This window comes from Pogoniulus pusillus, chromosome 1, assembly GCF_015220805.1.
Source record: "Pogoniulus pusillus isolate bPogPus1 chromosome 1, bPogPus1.pri, whole genome shotgun sequence".
NCBI lineage: Eukaryota > Metazoa > Chordata > Aves > Piciformes > Lybiidae > Pogoniulus > Pogoniulus pusillus.
Genome location: NC_087264.1, coordinates 47,224,253 through 47,240,936, shown reverse-complemented (window position 1 = coordinate 47,240,936; position 16,684 = coordinate 47,224,253). Strand labels below are relative to the sequence as shown.

At 40.5% G+C, this 16,684-nt stretch overlaps 1 protein-coding gene across 4 annotated transcripts in view; it reads left to right on the top strand.

Moving 5' to 3' along the window:
• The window catches only part of EML5 (EMAP like 5), a 107,440-nt gene extending 98,757 nt beyond the window's left edge, over window positions 1–8,683 (top strand). For all 4 annotated transcript variants that reach the window (XM_064151340.1, XM_064151335.1, XM_064151393.1 and 1 more), the window contains 7 exons: window positions 440–628; window positions 1,617–1,789; window positions 3,003–3,165; window positions 4,721–4,824; window positions 6,349–6,502; window positions 7,413–7,513; window positions 7,806–8,683. In XM_064151340.1, the coding sequence (XP_064007410.1) occupies window positions 440–628; window positions 1,617–1,789; window positions 3,003–3,165; window positions 4,721–4,824; window positions 6,349–6,502; window positions 7,413–7,513; window positions 7,806–7,842 (921 nt within the window). In that variant the 3' untranslated portion in view covers window positions 7,843–8,683. The remainder of the gene's footprint in view (window positions 1–439; window positions 629–1,616; window positions 1,790–3,002; window positions 3,166–4,720; window positions 4,825–6,348; window positions 6,503–7,412; window positions 7,514–7,805) is intronic.
• The last annotated feature ends 8,001 nt before the right edge of the window (window positions 8,684–16,684 follow it).

The following is a 16,684-nucleotide window of genomic DNA, read 5'->3' as shown; positions in this document are numbered from 1 at the left end:
ACAAAGTTTATCATTTGTGGATTGATCTGAAGCATTAAATAAGTGATAAATTGCTTCCTCTTGGTATTTGAAATTAAAGGTTGATCTAGAAGTTTTCTACAGCTGATTTCACAATGGGGAAAAAAGCTACTTTGTGACATCTTAGTCTTACTTAGGATATTATTCAGTATATATTAGTATTAAAGACTAACTAAGCAATGATACTCTATTTCCTTTTCACATTTCAGGTATCTGACTTACAATAATTTGAGTAGCTTCATGATTTGCAGACAGCTTTGAACTTGAATGAATCATTGAGGAGTTTTAAAAAATGAATTATCTGTGATTTTTTGATTATTGGATTTCAGCAAACACTTTTGACAGAACTATTTGTGTCGTGTATTACTATTCATCACCAGCAGTTCCTGTATTAGGGATAATTCTTTCACTGTTGTTCAAGGGGAAAATCCTCGTTGGGACAAGAAATGCTGAAATAATTGAAGTTGGTGAGAAAAATGCTGCATGTAACATTCTAATTAATGGTCATATGGATGGACCAATCTGGGGTCTAGCAACACATCCTTCCAGAGACTTTTTCCTTTCTGCTGCAGAAGATGGCACAGTAAGACTCTGGGATATTGCTGAAAAGGTAGGTGCTGGAGGGAAGGGACGCCATCCAGAGGGACCTTGATAGGTTGGAAAGGTCCTTTCCCAACCGCAGAAGGTTCAACAAGACCAAGTGCAGGGTCCTGTATCTGGGTTGGGGCAATCCCAAGCACCAATATAGGCTGGTCAGTGACGGGATTGAGAGTAGGCATGAAGAAAAGGACTTGGGAATGCTGGTAGATGAGAATCCAACAGTGTACGCTTGCAGGACAGAAAGCCAGTAGTGTCCTGGGCTGCATCAAGAGAAGTATGGCCAGCAGGTCGAGGGAGGTGATTCGCCCCCTCTACACTGCTCTCATGAGATGCCACCTGGAGTGAGATACAGATGTGCTGGAATGTCCAGAGAGGGGCCTGGAGCATGATCAGAGGGCCAGAGTTCCTCTCCTGTGTGGACAGGCTGAGGGAGTTGGGGTTGTTCAGTTTGGACAGGAAAAGGCTCCGAGAAGACCTTATTGTGGCCTTCCAGTATCCAAAGAGGGCCTACAGGAGCGCTGGTGAGGGATTTTTTAGGGTGTCAGGTACTGATAGGACTAAGGGGAATGGATCCAAGGTAGAGGAGGGGAGATTTAGATTAGACGTTAGAAGGAAGTTCTTCACCATGAGGGTGGTGAGACATGGGAAGAGATTGCCTAGGGCGGTGGTGGAAGCCTCGTCCCTGGATGTTTTTAAGGCCAGGCTGGATATGGCACTGGGCAACCTGATCTAGTGGAAGGTGTCCTTGCCCATGGCAGGGGGGTTGGAAATAGATCATCCTTGAGGTCCCTTCCAACCCTGACAATTCTGTGTTGTGTGTTAGGAAGTAAAAACAAATAAAAAATCCTAGACTTAGGGTGGTGGTGAAGATTTGAAACTTGTTTTGTGTTGTATTCTGGGAATAATCCATCTGGTGGTGGCAAATAATTAGCACAAGGTGCTTTTGAAATGGGAGCAAATAGAAACACTTACTCTTCTGGGTTTTTATTTCTTCACAGAAGATGCTGAACAAAGTCAGCTTAGGGCATGCAGCTCGTACTGTTTGCTACAGCCCAGAAGGCGATATGGTAGCTATTGGCATGAAAAATGGAGAATTTATTATCTTGCTTGTAACCTCTCTAAAAATCTGGGGGAAAAAAAGGGACAGAAGATCGGCTATTCAGGATATCAGGTCAGAAAATATAATGCCATGGTCTGTTGTAGTATTCTAGAAATCTGTGTTGTTCTGATGTTTAAAAATAAAGTGTCCTGTTCTCAGGTGCATTGCAATGGTATTTCAGAGAGCTGAAATCAATGAGTGAATTGTGGAGTCTGTGTGATGATTCTGATATCAGGAGTAAAATGGAAAGAGGAGGTACATGAAGATAAGAGGTAGCAATCAGTCAAAAACCATTCTGTACAGTAGGGGCAGTGTCAGATCATATTGCCAAGGATTGGTTAAAATGAAGGATGAATGGGGAAGTAAATGAGCAATAGGAAGAGACCATCACAATCAAGGGGAAGATGAGGTGTGAAAATGTGCAGGATGTGCAGGAGGTGAAATGAGACCAGAAGTGTACACATGTGAAGACCGAATGTGAGAGGTAATGATGTTGACTCTCTGTAAGTTTGGTCTTTGTTGTGTTTTGTTAGACAGGATTTAACAGAAGCAACATTTTGCTTCTGTTTCCTGAATGGAGGACAAGACTGTTTCTCTGTGAGATAAATTTTACCACTGTGAGAGAAACTTCTGGGAATCAAAGTGGGATGAGTGGGAGAAACAGAGCAAATGGGGACCTTGCTGCAGGAAGGCTTGAGAGCCCTGCTCCATGTTTAGGGGGTACCTGGAATCAGAAAGCTGTCCCAGAGTATGTCCTGGATATAGTAAAAACAAAGGAACTTGCCTATTAATGGAAAAAGGGCTGTGGGGAATGTATTCAGCTCAGGAAGCTACTTAATTCCAAGACGAGGGGAAAACTGGAGAGAATAAACCACTGCACTAAGAATACTCTGAGCAGATAAAGGGGTTGATTTCATGTCTTTTTAATCAAGACTTTTTATCCGGAAGGTCATTTTTAAATTGACAGCATTTAAGTTTTCTAGCTTAGAGCCTTGTAAGAATAGCATTAAAGGGTCAGACATCAGATAATGAACAGCTATTCCAGAGATGTTCCCAGTTCACTTACGTGGGACAGCTGAACCAAAATTACTGCTACCTTCTGTTACATATATGTTCCCTGAAAACTTTGTTTCAATAGTTATTTTCCTTATGAAACAAAATGCTCTGCCTCCCTCTTTAGTTCTCAATAGCAGATACATGAAATGCAAATTTATCTGTGCTTATCAAATATTCAAATCTGTTGGAAGTGCCAAATGTGTCCAGAAATCCCCTTTTGTCTCTTCAGGTTTAGCCCAGATTCTCGTTACTTGGCAGTTGGTTCCAGTGAAAATGCTGTAGACTTCTATGATTTGACATTGGGTCCCACACTAAATCGAGTCAGCTACTGCAAAGATATCCCAAGTTTTGTGATCCAGATGGACTTCTCTGCAGACAGCTCTTATCTCCAGGTATCAGATATTAATTGTTTTTCATCAAAAAGCATACTTAGGACAGATACTGTGCAAGTGTTGTCCTTCACAACTGCTGAATTTTGTGATGAGATGTTGAAGTAGTAGGTTACTGTTGCTACTTTGTTGTAGTGTTAAGTGGATGACAAAAATAGTTATCCTGGATACCAAATACAACAAATATGCATAGAGATGAGAAACCTATTTCAAAATCTCTGTACTGTGTCATCTTGCCTTTTTACCTCTTTGAAGCTGATGGATTCTCATAGAAAGGAGCACAGTCTGTCATTCTCCAAGCCCCAGAGACCTCTGAATCCTTCATATCATTGCCCAGAATGGTAGCATTGCACATTGCCTCAGTGCTGGCCATCATGGAGCAGCACCGTAGAATCATAGAATCATAGAATCAACCAGGTTGGAAGAGACCTCCAAGATCATCCAGTCCAACCTAGCACCCAGCCCTAACCAATCAACTAGACCATGGCACTAAGTGCCTCATCCAGTCTTTTCTTGAAGACCCCCAGGGACGGTGCCTCCACCACCTCCCTGGGCAGCCCATTCCAATGGGAAATCACTCTCTCTGGGAAGAACTTCTTCCTAATATCCAGCCTAGACCTACCCTGGCACAACTTGAGACTGTGTCCCCTTGTTCTATTGCTGGTTGCCTGGGAGAAGAGGCCACCCCCCACCTGGCTACAATGCCCCTTCAGGTAGTTGTAGACAGTAATAAGATCACCCCTGAGCCTCCTCTTCTCCAGGCTAAACAGGCCCAGCTCCCTCAACCTCTCCTCATGCTGTTACAGCTCCCAGCCACAGAGATCAAGATATTTCTTAAAATCATTATTCAGAAGGCACACTTTGCTTTCTATATTTTGCTCACATCTGAGAGGAGGAGTAAACTTCTCTCATCCCTTGGTTTACACTTTGCACAGCAACGTGTAATAGAATTGGCAAGGCATAAATGTTAGGGAAAAAGTCTTCTTTTATTTATATCCAGTAAAGCAGATCCTTTACAAGCAGAGAAAGGAAACAGGTAATGAAGAAAAAAAGCAGTAAGTACAAAGGATTATCTTAGAAATACCTTACAGTGCCTGCTCCTTGGTATGAACCCCTCAGAAACACATCCTCTTCAGCTGAAGTCTTGAGTCTAGTTGTGAGGCATCCCTGCCCATGTTAGGGAGGTTGGAGTAGGTGATCTCTAAGGTCCTTTCCAACCTAAGCCATTCTATGATAATCAAATCAACTTCTACAGTCTGAGAGGAATACCTTTGGGTCAGTTCTAAAGATAAGTTTATTTTGCCTACATACTAACACACAGTGGAGAAGTAATATGTGCAGAATATGAGGCGTTTCATGTTTTTAATCAGTTAAATATTTTTAGATGTAGGATTTCCTGTGCTTTGTCACTGTTGTATGGATTTTTAAGCATTTTCAACTCATCAGGCAAGTTGTATTAATAGCTGTTACTTACAAAGGTACATATCAATAAAATGCTTTTCAAATCCCTTCAGAATTAAAGTTCATGTCTTCTGAATTCCCTGTGGTTATCTCAAAGGTCTCTACTGGGTCTTACAAAAGGCAAGTCTATGAAGTGCCTTCAGGAAAGCAGCTTGTGGACCAGGCTTTGATTGACAGAATAACATGGGCTACATGGACAAGGTAAACGATTCACACATTGACACCTGTTAAGACATAACTTCTAGGAGAAGCACCTGCTGTTTAAAAGCATAATTCATCCCTTCATTCAGTCAGGTAGTTTCACTGAGTGCACCCATCTGCTCCAGCTCAGGTAAGTAGAGTAGTACAGAGCAGATTCCCTCAGTAGAACATGACCTGTTTGACCAATAGGACATCTGATGATAAAAAAATGACCTCTCTGATAGGTGTCTTCCTACTCACCATGTATCTCTGACTTCCTCTGGGACATCTCTGGCAGCCTCAGTAACATCTCACTGCACTGTGCAAATGTCCTGGAATACTGTGGTATTTCCTTACAATAGTGATTTGAGTGTTAGAATACAAAGCAAATGAAAAGATATCAAAGGGTGAAGAGATAACGTAGGACTGATAAAATTTGACCTGTTGACAGTATTATGGTATCTAGTGGCATTAAAGTTGTTATTAACATTTCCATATTAAAAGGTATACAACAGTACTTCAAAATATGTTAAAGTTACTATGTTTCATTCAAAATAGGCTTAGTCATTACCTGAAGAATTATGCCATTGTTTATTTTTAATCCCACATTTAAGTAATTTATGTTCTAAGCAGATCTGATTGCTTATGCCTTTTTCAGTCTCCTATGCATGCTTTCAGTTATTAGTCTGATTAGCACCTTCAGGCAGAAATTGAGAATAAATACTTGAACAACTTCCACATATGAGCCACTTTAAACAATCCGTACTGTTTGCCGCACAACCTGACTAAGAGGGGTCTGAAAACCTTATTTTGCTGTCTGTTTTCTATTTGTGTGATCCATTTTGTCACCTCTTTGATACAAAATATAAACTGACGCTTCCCAATCCAGGTCAGGATGTCTGATGTGAAGTGTTGGCTTTTTAATGTAGTGTACTGTGCTCTGGTTTGGAGGGAAAGAGTCATAGAAAAATTCTCATATCACTCATTGTTCCTGTGCATTCTTGGAAGTATGCACGTACATCATAAGCAGAGCTGAATAAAAAGCAACTCTTCTCAAGGCTTTGCAAAGGAAATTTCTTGTAAACATCTGTTTTGGAATCTTAAGGTGTTCCTTGTTAAGGACAATTTTCTCTTTCTCTCTGATTGTAGTGAGGAAGCTTTAACATGCTCAAGGACCCTTTTAATCTAATGGATATGAAAATGGTACAGAGTGAATGAAGCATAGTTGTAATGAAAATATGCCAGCTTTAATTTTCCTAATGCCTCGCTGGACAGTACTAATTTAGCCTCTGCTTCTTAGTCCTGTCATGACCCATATTATTTTGGGGACTTATATCTCTGCATGAGTTTCATAAGCAGCTATGTGGCATGATACAAATAAAATAATTGCAGAGTAAAACCTACAAGAGATATGCATGTATGAGAAGAAAAGAGAAATATTACCTTTTCATAAACCCAGTTATAATAAGGGACTTGTTTACTGTTTCCTTATTCTGTTGTTTTTTGATGTAGTGTTCAAAAGAATCTCTTGCTTTTCTGTTTCAGTGTTCTAGGGGATGAAGTAATTGGAATCTGGTCCAGGCACACTGAAAAAGCTGATGTCAACTGTGCCTGTGTCTCTCACTCGGGAATCAATCTTGTAACAGGCGATGACTTTGGCATGGTCAAACTGTTTGACTTTCCATGTCCTGAAAAATTTGTAAGAACTTGTTTTTTGCAGTTATAACAATAACTATGGTTGATATTATGGTCTTGTATTATTTTTTTCTAGAAGATATAGAGTGGAAATATTGCCTTTTCTAAATTGGTAACTTTTAAATGCATCTGTGTAACTTCAGGTAAGCTTGCTTCACCTCAGAATCTTCAGACCGTATTTTGGAAGAGCTCTTGTAGGTGCTAATAATGTCTGCCAGTCAACATTCTGCCTTCACACTGAAAACCTCAAAGTCCTTAGTTTTATTTTTCCACATCTCTGTCTGTTTAGCAGACAAGAAGTACAGCTGGAAATTCTAGCCCCATCTCTGTATTTCCATGGATAAAGAGTTTGTGGATTTTTCGCAGACACTAGCACCGTTCATTTTCAGGATTTGAGACTGCACAGTGCAAACTCTTTACACACTTTTAAAATATTTTTTTCAGTGTTAGGGTTATACACAAAATCTAGAGGTTGATGATGTGACAAGATGTATTTAATTTTATTGAGTTGGCTAGAGCATTGTCCCAGATTTGCAGGTGCTGTCTCATTTGCTCTCAGTTTAATCTGCAATGCAGCTCAATAGTAATTCCCCTCCAAGAGATCTTTCCCATTTGAAAACCCATAGAATGTTCTGAATGATGCATAGAAGCATAGAATCAGCCAGGGTGGAAGAGACCTCCAAGATCATCCAGTCCAACCTATCCCCCAGCTCTATCCAGTCATCTAGACCATGGCACTAAGTGCTTCATCCAGTCTTTTCTTGAACACCTCCAGGGACATAGAGGTGATGCATGAAGAAGGTAGATAAAAATATGTATGCCTTGTTTGATTTAGAGTAATAGAGAGTACTCAGACTTTCTTACTTCATTGTTGATTTTTGTTGTTTAGGTTTGGCTTTTTTTTTCCCCTCCAGGCAAAACACAAACGATTTTTAGGTCACTCTGCCCACTTAACTAATATTCGATTTACAAGTGGAGATAGATATGTGGTCAGTGCTGGAGGGGATGACTGCAGGTATGTATGCTTTCCATTATTGTCAAACAGTACACAGCAGTGGGCTTGGACAGTCTAAAGCTGAAGTTCAGAATCTTTGGGGTTTTATCTGTGTTCTTGCTATTCTGTGTTTTGTATTAAAAGTGGATATTTGCAACAAAATAAATAGCCTAGATCTTAATACGAAGAGTTAAGATTGAATAAATTCAGAGCATCACAGTTTTAACTGAAATTTTGACTGTGTTAGCCATTTCTTTTAACAATATTGCAGTGTTTCATAGTTCATCTTTCATCTCTTTCTGAAAATTAACAGCTTATTTGTTTGGAAATGTGTGCATATGCCTCATTGAGAGAGACATGGAGGCTTGCAAAGAGGACACTGCATGAAGTACCAGGCATGAAATACCCAGGATTGCAATGTGACATTCTACTGTGCCCTGCATGCATGAGAAGTGGTGCTGATCCAAGACACAGAGCAACCTGTTTCTGGAAGACAAGTATCTAGAGCCTGTCAGAAGGATGGACTGTAGGAGGTACACTGAGGCTCTTAAATTTGCTTCAGTATTGGGTAATCTGGGTTTCTATTTCACTCACTGCCAGATGCTGACAATGAAGTGTGTGGATAACAGGAAAATGTGAATGGTTACTCAATGTACAGTTTCACAGTAAGATCCTGGAGCTCTAATCGAGACATGTATTTCTGGCCTAATGCTGTACATTGATCTGTTTTCAGCATGAATGTTTCTTCTTTGAGTTTTGGGGTCTGGATATCATAGAAAAAGGAAAAAAAAAAGGAAAAAAGAGTATTCCTTATTTTATTACTGAAAGAAACTGTATATTAACTCTTAAGTATATAGTATTTTAATAAATGTTTAGTTATTATTATAATGGAAATGATATTTCTATGACTGGTCAAAAGGAACATCATCTGGTGAAGCAGAGAATAATAGAGCTAATTTCTTAGGATTTAAATATTTCTGTATTTAGAGGCCTGGGTCACAGTCATGTCTGGTGAAGGCCATTGGATATGCATGATCTTCATGGCTAATTTAGTGTTTTTGTTGCACTTAAACATTAAATTAGTTCTGTGAGCAAAAATACATTTGCTCACTTTGCGAGTGCCTTGCCCACAACCTAAAAGTCTAACTCTAATTCTTGCCTTGTGAATAAATGTATTCTCAGTGGAAGAGAGATTATTGCTGTGTTACTTGGCTGGGCTGTTAGCCTCTGTGCTGGAAACGTGGACTAGAGTGAGGATTTTGTAGTCTTTGTAATGGATGAAGCTTAGGATGTCACCACTTGCAAAAATAGAATTTCATAGCAATATGAACTTAATTTATTTTCTCAGCATCACAGGGGGGGGTTCGGAGAGAATAGAAAATTTCCAAACATTATATTTTGTACAGTTGAATTTTTTAAGAGTTAGGACTAGCTGGGAGAGGTCTCCACTTGAGTTTCTTTCCCAAATGTAAAAAATGTCCAGTCATATGCTTCTTTAATTGGACCTGCTGTCAGCTCCAGTGTTAAGTGCATTTATTCTGCAGTGTAACTGAGTCTCTAGGTTAGAAACAAAAAGATTGCAGTGATAATGAAAACCTGAACAAAGCTGTGTTTTGGGTACAAGGGAGGGAGATTTAGTCAATTGTTTGTCTAAGTCATGTCACAGAGATGCATTACACACCGAACCTGTTTTTCAATCAGTGCAGTGGATTTTCATGCAACACAGAAAGGAACAGAAGTCACTGGCTAGGAGCACTCAATGTCATTCTGCTGTGAGTGCAAAAAAAGCTCTTTTTCTCTGTGCAAACCAGCACTGCTGTGGCATTTGTTATTCAGCTGTGATGTTATTTAGCTCTTGCATTTTCTTACACCAGGTAAAAGTGCAAAAGGAATAAGCCTCATCTCTTCTTGTAAGCATCTCGTATGCATGGTGGTTATAGAGGGAATGGGAGGGCTTGCCTTTGGAAGAGAAGGGGAAGAAAAGTTAATGAGCCAGACTTCTGTCTAAATGCTTGTTACCTGCTATACAACAGTAGTTACCCAGTGGTCTTAGAGAATATATTTTATATACCATACCATAATGAATATTTACTGTAAAAAAGCCAATGAACTAAACACCAGATGTTTAGGCATGAAGCTTCTCAGGAAAGTCTTACCACTCACACAGCTGATATCTACGGGAGAAAAAGCTGTGGATTTGGTTGTTGAGTGAACAGGGAGATCTTGCTGGTAACATTTCCTGCTTTAGGGGAATTGCAGATGAGAAATGAGATTAGACCTGATCTATCTTACAACCATTTTGCCTGCCTGTTTTACATGTCTTGCCTATGCCAGAGTAATCAGTTGCAGAACGTTGTTCTATATCTGTGATTCTAGCCCTTGTTAAACACATCTGTGTAGGATTTCCTGACTTGAAGTGAGATTTCTCCTGCCTCTATTTTAAAGTTGCCTTTCACTGCTTTGAGTTGGATGGCTATTAAGAGCTCCCTTGTAGTCTGTCCTAGTGAACTGCCAGATCGAAGTCTCAGTTTTCAGTCTTTCTGAGTTTTCCCCTCAAAATCCTAGGCTCAGTGTCTCCTCACCTCATGATTGGCCCTCACCCAATGACAGGGGTTTGTTCCTCTGACCCCTGCCATTGTTCATGTCCTTCCCTCCCCCCATCCCCTTCATTACTGCTGTGCCTCTCCTCTGATAATTTGTAGTTGGTGCTTTTGCCCTGAGGAGCTTCAAATGCCGCACCAGCGGTGAAGTACTAGTCAGAAGCTGACAAGTGAATTGCAGCAAGGCTGTCCACGGCAGTGCAAGGCTGATAGCTGCAGCACAAGTCTGAGCCTCCAGATCTCCCTGCTTCTTCCCTCTCTTCCAAACCTCACTGCTGCTGTAAAGGGCTGGGGTGGGAGCTGGAAGCTGAGGAGCTCTTTAAGGAGCACAACTACCAGCCTTGTTTCTCCTGTTGCAGCCAGTACTGGTGGCTAGAGTTTTCCCTGGCACACCACTCAGGCCAGCCTGCTGGGAATAGGTGTGAATGCTGAGTAGTGAGTAGAGCCTCAGTTGCAGCTTTCTCCTGGAGGAAAATGTGGAGCATATTTTCTAGGACAAGGTGCAGTTCTCTGCTGAAGGGAACAGGTGGCTGTTAAGTGTGGCTAAACATGGCAGCTTTGTGCTGTTTTTTGTCTTTCTGTCTGTGATGGTGCTTGTTACTGTGCCTCATTTGCTGTTTACATTAAATGCTACTGAAGTAACTTGCTAACTGTTGCCACCCAAGCTTGAAGCAGACCTATTTGGGAAGGGACTGTCAATGTCTGTAGGCAGTGGGAGCTCATGGCTGGTTACTCAGCAAAAAAGTTAGAGCTTGACATAGCCCTGTAGGATGTGCCAGGGAAAAAGCTGGAATGTGGAGAGACTAAGTAACAGCCTTTTGTTTGGCTCTGTCTGAAACTGGAGAAAGCTTTTTCTGTGATTATACAGCACCAAGGAAGGGGAGGCAGAAGTTCTTTGTATAATTTATTCACCCATATTTGATCTCGTTCTCTAGCTTGTCTAACTCTAGCTACTGGCAAAACATACATCTTTGGGACCTTTAAAGTCAGTGATATTTTTTGTAGTAAACAGAGAATTGATTCAATAAAAGCAAAGTGACATTTCACTCAATAGAAATGTGCCCCTGAAAGATATTTAAGCATGCTTAGAAAAATGAGAGAAGGAAAGTACAGCTGTTAGGAGCAAACAAAAATTGAAAACAAACACATTTAGAACTGAAAATTGCCATAGTGCAGGAGCTGCACAACACAGTTGAGCTTAGGTTAGGAAGAGCAGATTAGCCAAATGTATTGAATCATTTAGACTTTTAAGTCTTATCTTTTTTTTAATTGTTATTACTATTCTTAAAGAGACAATCATTGTATATGATGGCAAGAAGAGATGATGTAAAACTAAAGATGAGGAAAGCACTTCAGGAAATTAAGTCTTCTTTATTACTTGTTGCCAGTTGAAGGAAAGTACACAGCCTAACATCTGACTTTGCTCAGTATCAGGATTTCCCTGTTAGCAAAATTAATTTCAGAATAACTTCACACAACTCTAGTTAATGCTGTCCTGGAATTGTACTGTCAGGAAGCAGACAGACTGCAGACAAGTTACCTCCTGTGTCTGGAAACTAGATCAAAAGGAAGGCCTTCAGTACTAGGAGCAGGACTTTGATAGCATTCATTCATGGCATAGTTGAAAACCACGATCCTTTTTTCTCAGCTGCTGCCTGAACTGCACTGTTAGACTTGCAGTGTTGCCAAGGCAAACAGTGCCCTTCCTCCAGCAAGCCCTGGGCAGCACCTCACCTGCTTTACGGCTTGCACCCAGCTCCACTTGAACATGGACTTCACTCTAGGCATGTGCAGTGGAGCCCCTTACAGGACTTGCTGTTTGTGGTGTAGTAGTGTGACAAGGGAAGGATCCTGGTTTCAAATACATTTCTTACAGCAGCAAGGTGACATTTTCCCCTATTTCATTATCAGTGTCACAGTTGTGACAAGCCTTAATCTTTATAGATTTTTTTTAATTAGCATAAGGTCTAGACAGATGTCAGTGCTTTGGACTAAGTGACTCATCCTGTAGGCTGCAGAAGGGAAAGCAACAAAGTCACAAAAGCTGGCACATCCGTGATTTTTAACGTTACTAGCTGTACTGCATTTGCAAACCCTTTCATTCTCATGGGGTTTGTTATGCTTTCTTGTCATCTGCTCTGCTGCCCTGTATAGAGCCATTGGGTAAGTACATGAGCTTGCCAAAGCCTGCCGTGCATTCTCTGTACCAGTCACTGTGATGTGGTTACACCAAGACCTTTTCTTTGGCTGTCTCCAGCCAATGTCAATTAACTTTGCCAGTTAACTTTGACTTCAGACTTAAACTCTGCATAGCTCATTTCAGAAAACAATGAACAGTTTAAGTGCATAATATGCATAAAAGTCACAACAGATTTCCTTGCCAAAGTCATCCATAAGTAACTAAAAATTAGTAAATGGTTTTGATAAGGAGTTTTCTCTAGGCTACTACTTGATGCTAGAACAGGTAACCACTCACCATCTCGTTGCCCAGTCACCAACAACATGCCAGTCATAACCTTGCTGTTTTTGTTAACTGTTAAGCCAGCAGTCCAATCAACTCAATTTTCATTTGGAAAAAAAAAAAAAGAAGAAGAAAGACAGGTGTGGAACATGTTCTCTTCTCCCCCACCGAGTGCAAAGCCAAGAAGTGCAAGGTCTGAACACGGTGACAACTGGAACTCAAACCCTATGAGGAGAGGCTGAGGGAGCTGGGGTTGTTTAGCCTGGAGAAGAGGAGGCTCAGAGGTGACTTCATTGCTGTCTACAACTACCTGAAGGGACATTGTAGCCAGGTGGGGGGTGGCCTCTTCTCCCAGGCAACCAGCAACAGAAGAAGGGGACACAGTCTCAAGTTGTGCCAGGGGAAGTATAGGCTGGATGTTAGGAGGAAGTTCTTCCCAGAGAGAGGGATTGGCATTGGAATGGGCTGCCCAGGGAGGTGGTGGAGGCACCATCCCTGGAGGTGTTCAAGAAAAGCCTGGATGAGGCACTTGGTGCCATGGTCTGGTTGACTGGCTAGGGCTGTGTGCTAGGTTGGACTGGATGGTCTTGGAGGTCTCTTCCAACCTGGTTGATTGTGTGATTCTATGATTCTTTTTGAAATTGTGGAACATAGGATGAGCCAGTAACATTTAAGCAGAAAATGTAAACCTGGAGAAAATGAAGAAGGAAGGAAAACAGGAAGGCACACCCTTCACAGGCAGGACCAAAGAAGCAGCAGGGGGAGTGGTGAGTGCGGAGCCATGCCACTTTCTGGCAAACACCTTGTTTCAGTTTGGAAGCATCCAGTGGTGGCTGGTTGCAAGCAGTGCTTGAGGAAAGGCTGCAGACAACCTTGCTGACTCTCTTGTTTTGGGCAAGATGCAGCTGCTTCCATTCATTGTTTTTTCCACCTCCATGCCTATAAGACAGCTATTTAGTGCTGAAGTACAGCAGCCAACAGAGATTAACCACTGTTGCAGTGTGGCTACAAAGAAAACACTATAAGTACAGAATTGCTATGATAGCACTGAGAGCTCAGGTTTCCCACATAGGAAAGAACCCATAGGTTGTTTTAATAGGCCTCTTCTGAGTTATCCATATTTCACTTTCCTGTGCATCTGAGCTTAAATGCATTCTTTAAACAAAACCACAAACAAAAATTAAACCAAAGAAATGCTATTCTTTAGGAAACTCTTCATCACCAAGCTGTATCAATTACTGCATCTTTCATTCCTGTTCTATTGAAGCATTATTCACCAGTTCTTGGTTCTGTTCCCAGATACGTGCAGCATTTCAGATGCCAGATTATAATGCTGTGGCTTCTGTTTGTTCTGTTTAATTAGAGGAGACAGGTGTCTGCAGAGGGCAATTCAATTCAAACATGAGCTCAGTTTTACTGTGGCGATTCCTTGCCTTAGGCCCCCAGATAGTATGGTAAGTCAGGGAAGGTGAATGTAACTTAGGCTGACTAATACATAGGGATAGAAATAAGTTAGAAAAGTTCTTGATTTTATCCTGTAATAAACCATTAGGAAATAAGGAAGTATTTGACTGAAGGTGCCACTTGGACAACTGAACTGCACTTTTGCCACAATAGCTGGGCTGATGTTTCACCTGCTAGAGGACAACTGGGTTTGGGACATGAGAGGCAGTGTGTTTTCTATTGCTCCGTGTGTTTGGATTTCTCTTCCAAAAGTCAAAACAGGAGTTCCCCGAGTTTCTGTTGCTCCTTGTGGGTTTAACTTCAAGACCTGATAAAGCGATTTTTGCACTTAGTGGTACAATGTCTTGCTTAGCTTTAGGCACAGTTGTCATGTGAGAGCTTATTTTAAAACAAAACCCCTACCCCAACCAAACCTTTGGCTGCTTCTTTTTAATTTTTAAAAGATATTCCCCAAATTCCTATGTCCACTCCAGTGATGTAAGATGTGTCTGGTTCACACAGTTCTATGTTACAAGAAAGCTAGGTGTACCCACTTAGCTCTTATCATAGCAGGTGTTTTAAACCAGAGGTCACTCGTGCTTTACCAGTCTTTCTTAAGATGAATTCTTCTTCTGCAGGGAACAAAAGCTGCTGTCCCATCAGCATGGGTAACTGCAGCTTCCATAAAGCCAATGCCATCTTCAACTGCTCGGTGAGGGTGGGGCAGAAGATGACTGCTTAAGGGAAAGAAGGTAGATGATTGGGACAAGTTTTGCATTGGTGGGTTTTGAAAAGGGGAGGCAACAGGGGTATTTTTGTATCAGTCCTCTGCAGGATTATCAGCTTTCCTGGGGAAAGAAGAATGAAGTTTTTCATGTAATGTGCTCCATCTATTCATTCCTTAGCTATTTTTTTCACTACTATTATTTTTTAATCTTTCCAAAGAAGCTCTTAACCCAACTCTCCCCCTCCTAACTCCCAAATAAGTAGTTTTTCAGACGTAGTGGCTGTGAGAAGTCAGCTGACTTCAGCCACAGCTCCACTGTAACTGTGACAATTTGAAATACCATTATGTTGATGAAAATGAATTTTCTATTCATTTAGATGCAAATTCTTGAGACTGAGGAGGAGAGGTTGGAACTTTCTATGCCCAGCAGGTAAAAAAAATATAGAAGCAAAGCATTTTATCTCCAGCACATTCCTTAAAACATCTGAATGTTTGGTGTTTCAGCTGTGGAGCTGTAAATGTTACTTCCATAACTCCCTAATTTTTTTGAAACACCAGTCACCCCCAGGCCATGCTCTGTACTGTACTCTTTGGGAATTTAATACACACATGTTCAAAAAGAACCTCCCAAGCATGAACACAGGCACAGTCTGCATGAGGAAAAAATGTTTTTCTGTACTTTTGTGAACTGTTGGTGCTGTTGGGTACTACTTTCCAAGTTTCTGGTCTGTTTTTCCTTTGCTTGCTACTACTTATCATTGTGGTGTGGTTTTAGATGCAAAATAGCTTTTTTCCCCTTTTTTATTTATTTTTTTAAACACAGAAAAACAGTATTTGGTAATTATAAGCTTTGTTTATGCTTTTTAGTTCCTTTAGGGGCATAGAGCATATTATATTAAGTAATGGAAAAGCTGCATTAGTTAATGCATTTGTTAATGTAATCTTTTACATTAAGAATACACTCAAGACCACACCGATCACTTAAAATAACATAACGAACTAAGTAGATGCATTAGAACCACTCTCTTCAGAATACAAACATGTTTAGCTTTGGCTTTAGTCACTTCTTTTCTTTCTTTGGCAGAGAAAAAGCAGCAGCTTGCCTTATGGTAGACATTGCACAGTAGTAAGTTAAAAAACATCCAAGCTGTTGAAATTCAGCAAGGGAGGTACTAGTTTTTTGCTGCCCTTACAAATTATTATCTCCTCATCTCACACTGTGAAGGAAAATAGCTTCATGGTGGCAGCTATTTCTGCAAGGGACAGCTAAGGAAGGCACAGGAAAATTCTGTAGACAAGTGATGTAATTGTAGTCTTCTATATGGAAATCTATTTCAGCATTGCTGTGTACAGCGCAAGAGCTCACCCTCTCTTCCTCCACTCCTCTGTCAGGTCAATGTAGGAAAATATTCTACTGTAGTTCTTTAAGCTTAAAATCCAGTTGTCTGTTCAGATTTGTTGTTTCATTATGGAGTGTGTCAGGTAATCCCTTTTGCTTTAACAGGAAAAAAATGCAGGGGGGCTGTGTGGAAAAAAGGGTATTTTAAACCAGTCCAAAGGTATGGTCATGTTCTGCTGTAGTAAGGATCACGGGTTTAAGTGTATTCCATTTTGGTTTCAGCCTGGACATCTAATCCCTGTAACAATGTTGTATGTTTAAAGTATATACATATATATATATATATATATAAAAATTAAATGTCAGATTTTTGCATTAATTTTTTTTTAACTTGAATATTCACTTTGAGTACTTTATTTCACAAAAAAAAAACAAAGAAAAATACTTTGCTAGAGTGTTAAGTTTCAGAATTTGAGGCTCTATTTGTCAGATTTACGTTTCAAAGATGTAGCTAACACTGTTTTCTGGTACTGAATGTAAATATTTGTATAAAGAAATTCTTTTGTATATTTTTGTGAAAATGTAGTTCCCCAAAAGATATAAAAGATTTAATAAAAAAGGG